A 15,432-nucleotide genomic window follows, 5' to 3' on the forward strand; every position below is an offset into this window, starting at 1 on the left:
TGAGGAAAGGCACAAAAGATTGAAATGGGATCTGAGAAACAGAAAGGAAAAGACACTGTAAATCTGTAAATCATCATTTACTTGAATAGACTAAATAATTGGAAATTATTTATTCTATTCTTTATGATGAAGATTTATTTTTAAGATTGCATAATTCATCATATTAAAACACAAATAAATGAAAAAAGAGTCTCTAAGATATGTCAAGTATACTGATGGTTAAGTTCAAAAGCAATATTTATGCTAAAAGCAAACAAATAAACAAAAAACTATAGCAGGCAATCATCAAAGAGCCTGTATGGTGCTGGAACTTACTGACCTGAGTGGAAAACTCCAGTACTTCTATGAGCTGGAAAATATTACTTTAGGTCCAAAAAATAAGGAAAATTTGCCTTATTTTTACAGCTACTGAATAAAGAGCCTAGGTCTTTTATGTCTATGGACCAGAATAAGACTTAGGAGTTAAGGACATTTAAATCTAGCTGTGTGTGAGGAACTCCTGGCATCTAACAGTAGTGACTTAAGGCACTCTGTAGGAAAGCATAACTGCTTACTGTCTACACATTTGTTTACAGATGGGAAGACTTGCAAAAAATGTGCTTGACTTGTCCTCCATCATATGGAACACCTGGGCCAAAGTGCAGAGCAAGAATACGGGTCTCAAGTCTGTGCTCTCTGCTACATCTGTCAGAGTAACAAGCTTGCAAAAATGGAACATTCAAGGAATAAAGGCAGCTTCAGGAAAATGAAATTGAGGCCTGAAGATTTCCAAGAGTACAACTTTCTACTCGAAGGACATAAGATTCCATAGAGGTTTCAGGACAAGAAAATGGAAGGAAGTTTCCCTTTTATAATTTCTGACGTTACCCAGTAGATTCTGTTCCCATTTATAAGGAAATCTCAGTGGCAGACAGATTTTTTTCTCAAATTAAAAAAAAAAAAGTTTAAAGATGCATAACCTTTAAGATTTTAATTAGAAAGTCATAATATGCCTTCAGAACTTTCCATGACAAAAAAGAATAGGAGGTCTCCATAAAGAGGGAGTGTATGGTTCTCTGGTACAGAACCACATAGACATTAAAGGAATTTCATTTTAAAAAATTGGTTCTCAGGCATTTAATTAGCATGTTCCATGCACTTAAAATTCACACTACCCAGTTGGTCAATAAAGACTTTATTGTTTTTATGAGTCTCTCAATGTAAATGTGCTTGATTAAAATCTCACTGGTGAATCAGAAACACAAATCTGTGTCCAGGGAGTTTTTAAAACATGAATCATAGTGATTTTGTTAATACGAAGACCATGGAAAAACAAAGGAAATTAAACCACAAATACTATAAATGTCTGACTTAAATCCACTAGGGCCAGGAAATTAAGAGTGAAGGTTGCAAATCCATCATGGTAATCTTTCTACATCTCTCCATTGAAGTAGAGAGTCTTGGACCAGCATAAGAATCCTATGTGCGTATAGATGTGCCCATGTGTTTTTATGTGATCTAGACTATTTGCATGTGATTCACTACTCCATGTAGCACATGTGCAAAAATGCAGAGGTGAAGAACATAATGACTAACACTAGCTAGGTTTTTCACTAGCTTTTGAAATTTCTTAACTTTTGTAGGATTACAGTAAGTTGAGCGCTTCACGTTATTGGAATGAGCTTTCTCTACATTAATTTAAATTGTCACGGTCTAAATTCAAGAGAAGATTAAAGGCTTCTCAAAACAGGTGCAAAGATATACTTTAAACGCAGCATTAAAATGCACCCATGTTCTGGTTGATGGAAATTTCATTTACAATCCTGCTCACAGAATATTCTTGCCAGGAGTAGTATCAGCCTGAGTCAGAGCTCAATAAAGGTGTACATTCCCCAAAATGACCAGGTCTTGCATACCAATCATGCCACAACTCCTAGCTTAATGGTCATGCCTGGCAAAGGATAACTAACCAATGGGTTTTTGGTGAAAACTTCAAGGAGGCTGGGGAGGTGCAGACTACTTCCATCTTTCCCATCTGCTTCTTGGCATAAAACTCTGGAAATTCAGACTTTGCCAGTACTTGGCCTGCAATGTTTAAGTAGATGCAAACACTTTGATTTCATAATTTGATCTACATCACATCATTACTTCTCACCAATGTTCCATAACCATCAGTAGCCAAAAAAAGGCATGTCTGTGACCTGTTTTGGGTGGAGGTCAACAAAGCATTAAGAATACTGCATTTTAATGCCTCCAGTGGTAAGCTTTTAACTTATGGGACAGAGAAACCAGACAACAAATAGCTAACACTCAGGGACTGATCAATAAACAGCTAGTAACTAATAAAGACTTGAACCTTTTACATTTGCTCTCTGAAGGCAGCAATTTGCCACTGAACAAGATGAGCAATTAACATGGGGCCAATGCATTCGCACAGGAGAAGCCTTGTGTTATGGGGAAAAAACCCAAACAAATAAACAAACAACCCAGTAAGATTCTTACTATACTACTGTCAGAAAAACAGATTTTGTCCTTTCTTCCAAAAGCAAATGTTAGGCCTTCTAAAAAAGTATATTTCCTGGGAGACCCAGCAGAGACAGCTCATCCCATCTTCAGGGATCTCTGCATATTAGTTCAGTTATCCTACAACAGTTTGGATGGGATACAGCTGACAGCCTGAGGAAACCTGCTGTAGCAGCTGCTAATCCATAGACACTCTGTGCATGCCACTGTGTGCTTACGGATGCTCACATTTGTTTTATTTCTTTCCATGTACTGTTCTAGGGAGGTTTGTCTTGAGGGTTGGCTATCCCCTTCTTTGTGTAAGTGAGCCCTTCACAGTGACTGCATTTTGTGCAGCATTTATACAGTGAGAGGGGAGGTATATTTGGTTTGAGGGCTTCAGAGAAATTGCTATGAGTGCAGCACTTCTTCTTGGTTCTTGTCATTCTTGTTCTGGTTATGTTAGTACACTGCAAAAGTACCTGGGAATAAACTATTCCTCTAAGTGAAACATCATTTTGATTATTACTGACATTGGTGCTCATTAAAATACATAAGTGAAACACTGCCTTTCTGTAGACTCTGAAAGCTATTTCATGTTACTTGAAGGGGAATACAAATGAATAGGGACTGCATCACTTTAGTTAAAAGGAAAAAATGTTCTAAGAAACTGGAATTTGGACTCTAGATCAGTAAGAAATTGAAGCTTGTAGTTTACTTCTTTTCTGTCTCTTTTTTGTTTTTCATCTCTCTCTGATTTCTGATTTTTAAGGTGTGTGTACATGGAGGAATGGAGACAGAGCATATTTACTTTATCTGTCGTACAATTAATAATACAAATCTCTGTTCAGAGGAAACAAGACCTAATAAATGTAAACAATAGGGTTTTTTATTTTTGTTACTATTGTCTTTACCTAACATTCTTTTTGACTGATCTCCATATAAAAAAAAGCCTTCATTTTTTTTTACCATTATCTGTGTCAACTGTAACCCATATCAGTGCATTTTAATGGCTGCCTCTTATCTCTCAAGGTGTTTAATACATTTCCCCTTCTATTGTATTGCTGCTAAAATATGACCTGCTGCTGTTTAAATAATGTAATTTAACGATTTCACATTTTCAGCTATGCAAGACTTCCTTTCAGCACTGAAGCCTTTCACTAGTGATTTAGAGAGATAGTTTGTTCTCATTTCTTTCATGACTCAAGACTGAGAAAGTTTGACTTGTAAATAAATTATTGACATCAACTCACGGAGCAGTACAATGGGTAGTGGAAATAGAATACACAAAGTTTCAGTGCCATGAGGCTACAGTCTCCAGCTTGTTGATTTCTTTCAAGCTTCCAGTGTCATCCTCTCTCCGTATTGGCACATATATCTAAAACACTCGTGTGCCATTGCTGTGTGATAAAACATATTTAGACCAGCCCTTTGCAGAGAGACTCCCAGATTGTTATCCATGGTGAGTGAGCACCCAGCAGTGAGCTGACAAAAACCACTGCCTATGGTGGGTTTAGTGCTGGTCAATCACTAGTGTACTCATTAGAATGTACTTATTAATCTTCTGTGAGACAGGATTAGGAGAAAGACAAAGCACTTCCTTTCGTCTTTAACATGTGTTTTTTTCAGAAGTGTGTACAGCTCTCCAGTGGTTCAACAGCTTGTCAGGTCCCAAAGCCAGCCATTGACTGGTTTCCTATCAGACATGGAGGAAACTACCAACAGCCTCTCCCAAAACATCACTTCCATGATGCAAAACCAACACACTGGCATTTTCTAATTTCATTTCTAATTGCTATACTAAAAGAATAGCTAAAATATGTTAACCTTTTTGCTAAAACTGCTTTGGTTGTCATGGAAAAAAGACTAAAAAGAGAGGACAGTGGTTAGCAACTCCCCAGGATTGGAATGCCTTCCCATTTTTCAGCTATGTCAACAGGAAATTCACAAGGTTAAAATAACATAAAGAAGTCAAAACAAACTCAGCTCCCCCACCCAAAAGGTTTCTTGTTCAGCTATACAGAAATATTACACTGAGACATAAAATCAGATGGGCTTAAGGAGAGAATGTCTTTTCATGCATATCAGCTCCCAGGCATTACTGAATACTCTGAGATTAAGCAACTACTAGTCCCTTGGAGAGTCTCTTGAGAAGGATAACTAAATTTAAAAAAAAAGAACATAGTCTTCCCAAAAACGAAAGAAATCTGACCAGGCAAAAGAGATGCAAAAACTGAAACTGTTCAGCTCATAGAAAAGTTTCTTGAAGGCAGGAAGATGAGTGCTTACAACCACCACTTTGGATGATTAAGAGGGTAGCTGTCAGACTGCTTTCTGCATTAAGTCAATAAACACAGGCCAAGAAGCAATGAACTAAGAGCAGAAGACATGAAACACACTTGGTCTTGTGGAGCACCTGCCTAACTTTTCCCTTCTCACAATGTCAAAATTGTTATTGTGACGCCTGCAAAATTTTAGGAAAGCGTGGCTATATTCCACCTATATTCCATTTCTAAGAAATAATGGGTGGAAAACAGGTGTATAGGTTTCTTGGGATGACATATTTTATGGATAGTTTTTAAACTTTTATCTTTAGTGCTTTTAGTGGATTACACTAAAAAGTTATTGTTCCTGATTTTACTGTTTTCTTCAAAGAACTGTAAGTGGAAACTCAAAATTCCACAGGTGTTATGTTCAGGGATTTCTGTTTCCACTAAGGCAGATACTTTGATTCTGCCACCCTCTTCCACCTCAGTGAATTGTATTATTTGCATATTAGTTGTGCATATGAAATTTGCTTACTTGAAGCCAGGGAAAACATATTTTCCTAAGTTTCACAGCAAGAATTTACACATTCGCCTCAGTTCCTTCTGTTTGCCTACATTTGATGTATTTGCTCAGGGAAAAGATACAGTACAGTGGTGTGTATGGCAAATGCCAGGATGAAATGAACAGAAAATAATCAAGTATGTAGAAGAAGAAAAGACATTTTGGAAGAGGTTGGGTCTAAACCTCTTTGCACTTACAGCAATGAAATTCCTATCAACTTATTGGTGGATCAGGACCGTATAGCAACCAAACAAGTTAACACAAACACCTTTGGGAGAAAAATATTTTTTATAGGTAACTGGCGAGTGAAGAATAGGCAGTATCACTAAGTTATATTGTGTAAGCAATCATTAATTGCCCCATTTTAAAATAAACTCTTGATTTCTCATTTTATGTACTTAATATATCTCCTCTGTGATTCCTATCACTGAGTACTCTTTTCTCTTTTCACAAACAGGAATTTTCATTGTGTTATCTAGGGTGGTAAGTATGAAACTCTGGGGTTTCATACTTACCAACCTGAACCAGACCTGAAAGTTCCTCAGAAGAAAATCATTTAAGTGTATGTGGAGCACAAAAAATATAGTAGAATTACTCCCTTGATCAACATTCAGTATGAATTCAAGTACTCTGTCAGATCAGACCTTTTCTGAATTCATACATTATTCAAAAAGCTTTAAGGGTATCTTTTGAGTTACCTAGCTGGGGTAGTTTGCCATGAAGAATTTTAGAAGTTTACTTACTGAAGAGTTTTAGAAGTTTACTTACAAGAGAAGAAAGACAGTAGAAGACCCAGCTCACAGGAGCTGTGGACACCTATGCTTGACCTCATTGAAAATTCAGGGACAGCAGATGTGACAACAGAAGTATTAAGACAGGTTGGAAAACAGCATGAAAACATGTCATCCCATTATCTAAGCTGGCCATGCTACAGTGAGGTTAAGAGACAGAAACTGATGATTATGGTCTGATTACGCCAAAAGAACAAGAATTACCAAACTATGTTCAAGCATGGGCTTTTATGAGTATACCTAAAAAATGTCTACAAAACAGAACACACATTCTATGATTATTTTCAACCAACCACAAAAAATCCCCCAAACAACAACAACAACAAAAAACACCCAAAGAACCACCAAGAAAACCCCCCAAAAAACCAGGGACCTGAAGTCAGTCAGATACAGTGGAACTGATGATACCACACAACACTCTCACCTGATTCCCATCTTCATTCATGCATGCATTAGACAGTGGGCTACAGAGCAAGCAATGGCAGTTTTCAGCTATGACTCGGGATAGTAGGAGTTATCTTGACCAGCTTACTTTGCTGCCTTGTGTTTCAGTTTCACTTCCAAAAACTGAGGGCAGGCAGTAGCACTTTCTTGGAAGATCGGGAAGGAAAGGTAGGGAAGACAACAAACAGCAACACAACAAAATAAATTCATGACATCTGTTCCTTTCAGATACATTATGGAAGGTGTGATTGTGCTCATAGACAGGGAACTGAACCTGCTGCTCCTGCAAGTCCTTATTTGATCCCAGGCTTCTATCTACCTGTAATGATTATAAAGGAAACCTTTTCATCTTCTAAGGTCATTGCTTGCAAAATTTATTTGGCAGCAAAGTTACACCTCTTAGCTAGCAATTAGACATCCATGGCTAAACTAAAGAGCAAAGGTTGCCTGGCTTAATCCCTACCCTCCAGCTTTGCAACATGGGGTGAATAAATGACGTAAGAACTGCACAAGCTTATGTTTATTTATAATACTACATACCCAGCAACTCTAACCTGGAGCATTCCAGAGTGGAAGGATACATTTTTATAATGCCTGTTTCTTCATTAAGATTTCATCATCCACCTACGCTAAAAAGCTACTTCCCCTTCACTTTGTTATATCTGCTTTTACCCGCTCCTGTTCTTGCATTATTTTTTTAATCTCCCATTCCTACTTTACATGCACTCTCAAATTTTAAACAAGCAAAATTTGTGCATTAGTGTGTCCTTTTCATCTATCATTTATGAATGACAGGTTCTTTGGTGCAGCTTAATGGTATGAGAGAGACATTATTTTAAACATTAAAGTGAAAACCATTTACAACTATGATAAGACAGGTCTGTTGACATTAAACTTTAAAACATGCACAAGGTAAAGGCAAGTAGTTGCTCCCAACAGGTGAGAGTACTATACATGTGCTTTGTAAGGGAGTTTGTTCAACACAAGAGCTGTCTCTTTGTTTTCTCTGTTTGACAACCTGTAGGATCTGCTGCTTCAAATAATGCATCTGGTAATCAGTAGCCACCAGAGTTTAATGACTAAAAGGTATTTAGGGCACAGTAAAGAGTGTTACTTTTTAAAAATTACCATTTTGTTGGAGGAAAATACTTTGTACCATTTACATTGGAAAGAAATAACAATAAATAAATAAATAACTCTGATGAGTTAAAGCTTTCTTTTTCAGTTCCTGCTCACACCTTTATCACTTTCACACTGGACTACCACTTCCTTTACTGTCCTCTTCCATTAAAACTATACAATTCTGTTGTAGGATATTGGCTAACACTTATCTTGCTATATTTTGTTCCATTCCATTCAGCAGCAACTGCATTCTGAGAGGTATCAACATAGTTAGGAATAGTAAATAAATACATCTGTATTTTATATTATATGTACTTGGACTGAGTACTGTTTTGAGTACTGTTAGACATTGAACAGGGGAAAAAAGGGATCTTACATAACTGCTTCCAGTCTGATTTTAGACCACAGGGAAAATGTAGCAGATCCCTCAGGGTAGAACCATTGCAAGGATGGTACAGCTCAGACAATAGAGAGGCTACATACAGAGATTAACTTTTTCCTAATTACTTTGGAAACTCCCATGCAGCTCTTTCAACAACTTGAAAGAGGATGGCAGATCCTTATTGATAAAGCAGACCTCCCACAGCAAGAACAAAAACATAGATCTGGGTCATAGATGATGGATCCGAAAACTCTGATTTTATTGCAAATTTTATAAAAAGTTATTTTCATGCAATACTGTATTTTTAGTTGCCTCTATTCATACAGCTGCTTTAATCAACAGTGGTGAAGCAAGTTGTGTGTTGCAGTCAACTTGCTTGGAAGGAAGGAATAATGGCATCCAGAGGGACCTTGACAGCCCTGAGATATGGGCCGAAGCAAACCTCATGAAGTTCAGCAAAGCAAAGTGCAAGGTCCTACACCTGGGTCACTGCAATCCCAGACACACCGATGGCTTGGGCAGAGAAGTGATTGAGAGCAGCCCTGCTAGGAAAGACCTGGGGGTGACAGGTGATGAAAAACCACACGAGCCAGCTGTGTGTGCTCACAGATCAGAAAGCCAATCAAGTCCTGGGCTGCATCACAAGGAGCGTGGCCAGCAGGTCAGAGGAGGTGATTCTGCCCTTCTGCTCTGCTCACATGTGATCCCACCTGGAGTATTGTGCACAGGTGTGGTGTCCCCGACATAAGAATCGCGTGAAATTGTTGGAGCAAGTCCAGAGGAGGGCCATGAAGTTTGTAAGAGGACTGGAGCACCTCCCTTATGAGCACAGGCTGAGAAAGCAGGGGCTGTTCAGCCTGGAGAAGATCACACGGGGACCTTATGGCAAATTTCCAGTATATGAAGGGGTTCTACAAGAAAGCTGGAGAGGGACTCCTCATCAGGAACTGTAGTGATAGGACAAGGAATAATAGATACAAATTGAAAGATGGAAGATTTAGATTAGATATTAGGAAAAAATTTTTCGCTGGGAGGTTGATAAGACAGTAGAACAGGTTGCTCAGGGAGGCTGGGGATGTCCCAACCTTGACAGGTTGGGTAAGATATTGAGCAACCTGGTCTAGGGGGAGGTGTCCCTGCCCATGGCAGGTGGGGTTGAGACTAGAGTCTTAAAGTCCATTCCAAACCCTTGATATTCTATGATTCTGTTATTCTATAGTTTGAAATCACCAAGTGATCTGTGAGTAGAGAACATTGATCACTGATGACAGAAAAACTTAATGAGTCATTCAACTGGTTTGCATTACTGACCCACAGAATGTAAGACCCAACCTCCAATATGTTTCTATAAAAAGGAAAATAGCCCTTAAGCGTCTCTCAAGCATTCAAAAACAATCCAAGTATTACTTTTCAATATTCATGGAGAGCAACATTTAATTTGAAAAAGATATCACACAGTTGAAAGAAAGAGAGGGCACAAAACACGTGAAAAAACCTGTTAGAAAAACTACGAACATGACTTACCTTGTAGATTTTGCAATGGCAAAGTCATGATGCCTCCTGCTGCAGCTGCTGCTACCAGTCCTTGGATGTTGGTGAGATTTGCTGTAGGTAGAGTTAGGACGAGCCCTTGTTGGCCCCCCAGCTGCCCAGCCATGTTGAAAGGAATAAGGATTGGCTGATTCAGGGCTGGAGTGCCTCCTGGCATCACCCCTGCTACTGCTGAGGCTAACTGTTGGGCTGTCAGGAGTGGCTGTAAGAAACCACAGATACAAACCTATTTTAGTGTGTATAGCTCAGTATTACACACTTCCAACCTTCTGGTTTGAGATCTTTTCGTGTTCCATTACAGACATGCACTGCTTCCAGTATCTTAAAGCATACATTTTCACCAACACAGAAAAGTTTGACAAATATGACAGTCTGAAACCGTAAGCCTCAGTCAAACAGCATAGTAGCAATCCCAGCTGAATCTATGGAATCTATATGGGAAATTCTTTACATATACATGAAAGATAATTTATGAGCGAAAGAAGACATAACTCAACTTAGTCTACAAGTACCTATATGCCAATATTTCCCAAAATTCCTGGTTGTATACTGATTGATAATAGCAGAAAACACTAGTAACAACTACCAGAAGCTTTGTGGACCAAGACTGTCCTGGGAAGTGGAAGAACATTGAGTATCTTCTTAGAGTATAGCTGAACTTGGATAAAATCATGACGTGAGATGGGAAATATTTTTAAGTCTTATAAAGTGCAATACTACTATGTCTACACTTTGCTCTAAAGAAAATAAATATTTGGAATAAAAGATAATGAAATACCTTTACTAATACAGGAGCTCTGTGTGACAGACATAACTGTCAGAGACAATAATTCTGCATTAAAATTGCACAAGATTTTCATATTAAATTATTATATTAATTTCAGAAGCAATTTACATAAGAAATTACAATATTTAAACTTCCTAAATATGGAAAACTTCTTAGGTTTTATTTTAGAAAAGTATACAAAATCTAATCCTGTCAAACTTGACTTTTAAAATATACATGATACATATTCCCTTTTTGTACCACTGAATGCAGCCAAAGAGATTCACATTTTCTACATTACACACATCAAAGATGATCAATCACAGTTATTTACTGTTCATCAAATTGCACATCATGATTAGTTAAAAGGAAAGATACTGACCTGAGGCCCAACAGGGAATGCAGGATGGGACTGACTGGGTTGGTGCTGGTCTGCTGGGCTTGTATCAGGCAGCACTGTGTTTCCTCTGGCCTCTGAAATTCAGAGAACAGATTGACTTTAATATCAAGCCTGGGGACTGCCACATTACCTTCTACTCTGATGTCACATAACATGAAGCTGAAAATGATATGTTAAAGTGCTTTATCAATAACTCAAGCACTCAAATCGCTTATCAGATGCATAAATTATGCTAACGTTCATTCAGACCAGCCAGCTCATTCAAAGAGTTACAGAAATCTGACAGCAGTGAAACTGAAGCTATCATCAAACCAGCTAATGTGGGTTGCATTATACATCAATTTACATACAGCACATGAGCACTCCGTGTGTGTAGGAACTGCATTTTTTTACGCTTAGGTGAGCATCAGCCATTGCAATTTCTGAAAGCAAAAATTATCTGAAAAACAATCAAGTCACATCTACTTTCTATCTTAATAAAGTATTTTCTTTTGTCAGTTACTGAGGCAGCAAAGGCTGTACTATGCACAATAAAAAGGCACTATGAAAACTAGTATGCTTCCATATGACAGCTTGTTTTTTAAATTGCATGTGGAGGATTAGAAAAATTCTGCAAAACCAAGGATTTCCAGCATTTATTGAGACGATCAATATCCAACAATCGAACTATATGCTGGGCGCTAATGACTTGCTAAGTATAGAAAACAGCCCAGCCCTGCTGAATTTTGCTGAAATCTGCAATACAGATTTGAAAGGGAGGAAGAAAAATAAAACCATCCTATCAGTTGTAAGAAAGTACCAAAATGTTTTCAAAACTACATCCCAATCCTCCATTTCCTCTGGGTGAAAGGCTCAACTGATTCCCACCTTTTCAGTGGTGATGATCAGGCCCACATTGATTTTTGAGCTTGTAAGAATGACAGCAAGTATCAAATGTAGCTGCAAGAGTACTGTGGTCTCTTATAAAAAAAACCTTGGCAATGGGATCAGTTTCTGATTGGTACAGTATCTTCTGTTTTGGTTTTTTTTGGTTTGGTTTTTTTTTTTTTTCTGATGAGTGGTTGAAATTCCATTCTGAGTAAACTTTAACAAGATGCTCTTTTCTAATGTTTGTCCTATAAATAGCAAGATAATTCAGAAACAGTTTCTTGGCACACCCTTGTGCTGTAAGGAAAAAGGATACGATTCTGTCATAAATTTTAAAGAGGGTATTATCAGCTCATTTAAAACAAATTCTTTTATATATTCTCCAAGGAGAACAACTTATAAATAATGGAAATGTGGAAAAAAAACCACCTTCACCACATTAAGGTTCAAATAAAATTGACTGCTACATATTATTCAATTGACTTCCATCTCTACAGCAAGCTGTCAATCATAACAGCATTTTAGAACTGGATTAAACAATAAATGTGCAGACTTATTATGCAGAAATCTGAAAATCTGATTAATTTGTAATATCTTAGTGTGGTCTCAAAAATTCAGAAATGGGCATTGCTCCAGAAATACTTACAAATGGTCTATTGAAATATCTGATTTGGAACTAATAAAAACATACAAACTTGCTGGCATTTTATAAAGGGAATTCTACAGAAATATGTTTGCCATTTTAATGACCATTGTCATTTAATAATGAGAATAAGCTGACCTACTATAATCAGTGAGGATTCCAACAATTGCCCAGTAACATGCAAAAAGAGACACAGTCACTAAATTTTTTATCTGCAATTTACTCATTCAAGTTAAATGAAAAGAAAAAAATGTAACTAGGTATGTGCAATTCAGTGAAAACTGTTTCTTTCAAATGCATAACAATTCTAGTGCTGATGCCACCCCTAAGACCAAAACCAGGGTTTCCCCAGTATGACTTCCTCCTACACAAAATAAACTGCTATGTTACTAAACATAAATTTTCCTTTGGTAATTTCCACATACTGTTATGGTCTTTCTTTTTTAATCTTCACAGCTGTATGTATAAAGTGATGTTAGATCCAAGGCTCAATACCAATGAAGATATCACTCCCCATTAAGATCAAATCTTATAAGTCATTTTTGCTTATGTAATTTTAAGGGCTGTGAGTTTTGTCTATGTGTGTGATTTAATCAATATTAAAACAAGCTCCTGATAATCTATCCTATCATTAAATAATCCAATTAAATCTTTGGGAAAAGAGCAAAACCAAAGCCATTAGAATTAGATTTTATTGCAATTTTTATTCCTTGAGCTCTCAGAAAACATGTAAGAAATTCTGAAGTAATATGCCTGTGTTTTAGTATTCTTTTTTCGGTGGTGCCCATCTAAAGAACCAATGATTTCCATTATCTGTACTAAAAGGATTTTTCAATATTTGATCACACAATCTTTATGTAACACAAGTTGGTTATATTGGACCATCAAGCCAAAATTAATTACAGTGCTTTCCTTTTTCATTGTACTAATTGAAATCACATAGAATTACCTTCCTGTCACAGAGTTACTCACCACAGATGATTGTTTTGGGTTTTTTTTTTTATTTCAGTCCTTAAATGCTCTGCCTGCTGCTCCTAATTCAGTTCCCATTGGAAAAAGCAATCTCAGGAAAACAGCACACACTTTCATGGTGTCTTATATGGTATCCTATATGAAATAATCAATCCTGTATTCTCTGACTGAAATTCTCAGATGTCTCCTGCCCCTTCTAATCTTCAAGAAAATGTACAAGAAAATCTGCCTGCTGGGCTGGCACTAAATACAGTGAAGCAAGAATTTCAGGGTGATGTCTGTTGCGTCACACAATGACAGCATTTTTTCCTTGCTGTATGCTGCATTCACTGACACACATAGGTCAACACTCTGAAGAAGGCCAGGCAGAGCACAAAACATCACTAGAAGGCTACTTTTTCTTCCCTGACTGGGGGGATTCCCCTGATTTCAGAGGAGTTAGGGAGCTCTGATTTCTGATTTCTCTACTATTTCTGCTTCAGAGATTCATTGCTATGAATTTGGAAAACTGCCTTCATTAAGACCAACTGCCCTAAACTGGCAGCACACAATCCCCTACACTGTTTCTTGCCAATGTTTTGCTCAATTCATTTGGGAGTTGGTTAATTCCAGATGCTGGAACGACCTCTGCAGGTAAATTATTCCTTTGTCCAAATTCCAGTCCTCACTAATAAAAATGGACTGTCAAAATCTAGCCTAGATTTTCCACTTCTCTGATCCAGGCCCTCCTGTTGGGTTATTCTCCAACTTGGCTCAGCCTTCTGTCAGTGAGGGGTCTGTCAGCAAGGAACCAGGACTTACAACAACCCCTACCAGCAGTACCATCTCTGCTTGCAACTATCTTTTGCAGAAATTCTACCCCCATTACAACCCTGACTGCTGGTGCACAAGGGGCAAGGGGAAGGCAGTAGCAGGGCTGCTGCTCTGAAAAGAGAGCCAATTCTCCTTAACATTGTTTGCCTAGGCAGGGCTCATATAATAACTGAGCCCTGACAACACAGCCTAAGTCAACGAGTTTGCTCAAGAGTACCATATGAACAGACAGGAGTGCCATTGCCATGGTACTGCCACGACTGTAGACAAGGCTTTAATATTTAATGAAGAGTATTCATCATATGTGATTCATCATAAATTAATTATAAATTATATAATACATACCTCTCATCTCACCAAGGGACTGGAAGGGCATGACACAATAAAAAAATTGAAGTGCACTGTAAACACTCTAAAATAGCCTTCTCAAAATAAAATATCATTTAAAATAAAGCTAAGTAAAACAAAGGCAACCTTCTTCTCCCCTTATCAAAATGAGAAAAAAATTCCACAAACCAAGTGAAAAGCCATGTTGCACAATATCTGGTTTAGAAAAGAGAAAACAACATGAGAAACATCAGAAGAAAAAAAAAATCCACATCTCAAGGCCACCAAGCTTCATACAAAATAACAGCTGTAAATGTACTGCTTATAAAAGGCTTTCCATCATTTGCTTCCATTTCGTTTCTTACACATTTTCAGCAACACGACACGTAACTCTGTTCTTAGTGTCTCCCATTGCCCTGTGAAGGTGAGAATGCTCCAATGCCCCACTTTAAAACTAACGGGGAAGAGAGACTCCAATATGGATTCTCAAATAAGCACGATTTAGCTGATCTCCTCAGCTCTAGATCCACTGTTCAGGAAGGCATGGATCAAAACACAAAACTGCTCTGCGACTCCTTGGCTGCTCCAGGGGTACAGCAGTTCTGACAAGGTGAACCTGCAGATGCTCCCCAGCATCCTCACTGGGATGCAATGCCTGTCCCAGCTGCCTTTGTCTCACCTGGTCTCTGATGCTTGCAAGGAACCTGCAGCTGACTGAAAAATGGTACAGAACAGCATCACAGCATGGAGGGCATTAAGCTCGTACATCCAGCTCTACCCTGGCCCTTCCGTGCATGTGTGCTTGTGCCTGCTCAAAGGCATGATGCACCCTGGCATCTCTTCTCAAACTGTGCACCAAAGCTCACTCAAAACCAATGCTCATACCAAAGCATAGCACTAATCTCAGCAGATGACCTGGATATGAACAACTTCCTCATGGTCTTCATGAATGAATTCAATATGTCTCACATTTGTATCAAAACCAGGGATATGCTGGACCACCTCTCCTTAGCACTCAATGCTTTGAAAAATGAGCTGGATCAA

At 38.1% G+C, this 15,432-nt stretch overlaps 1 protein-coding gene across 1 annotated transcript in view; it reads right to left on the bottom strand.

Moving 5' to 3' along the window:
* The window catches only part of POU6F2 (POU class 6 homeobox 2), a gene marked incomplete at its 5' end in the record, with an annotated part of 309,184 nt that overhangs the window by 164,852 nt on the left and 128,900 nt on the right, over window positions 1-15,432 (bottom strand). The window contains 2 exons of the mRNA XM_084212470.1: window positions 9,574-9,802; window positions 10,749-10,840. Coding sequence (XP_084068596.1) covers window positions 9,574-9,802; window positions 10,749-10,840 — 321 coding nt within the window. The remainder of the gene's footprint in view (window positions 1-9,573; window positions 9,803-10,748; window positions 10,841-15,432) is intronic.

The sequence above is a fragment of the Fringilla coelebs genome (assembly GCF_963513975.1).
Source record: "Fringilla coelebs genome assembly, chromosome: 1".
Classification (NCBI taxonomy): Eukaryota; Metazoa; Chordata; class Aves; order Passeriformes; family Fringillidae; genus Fringilla; species Fringilla coelebs.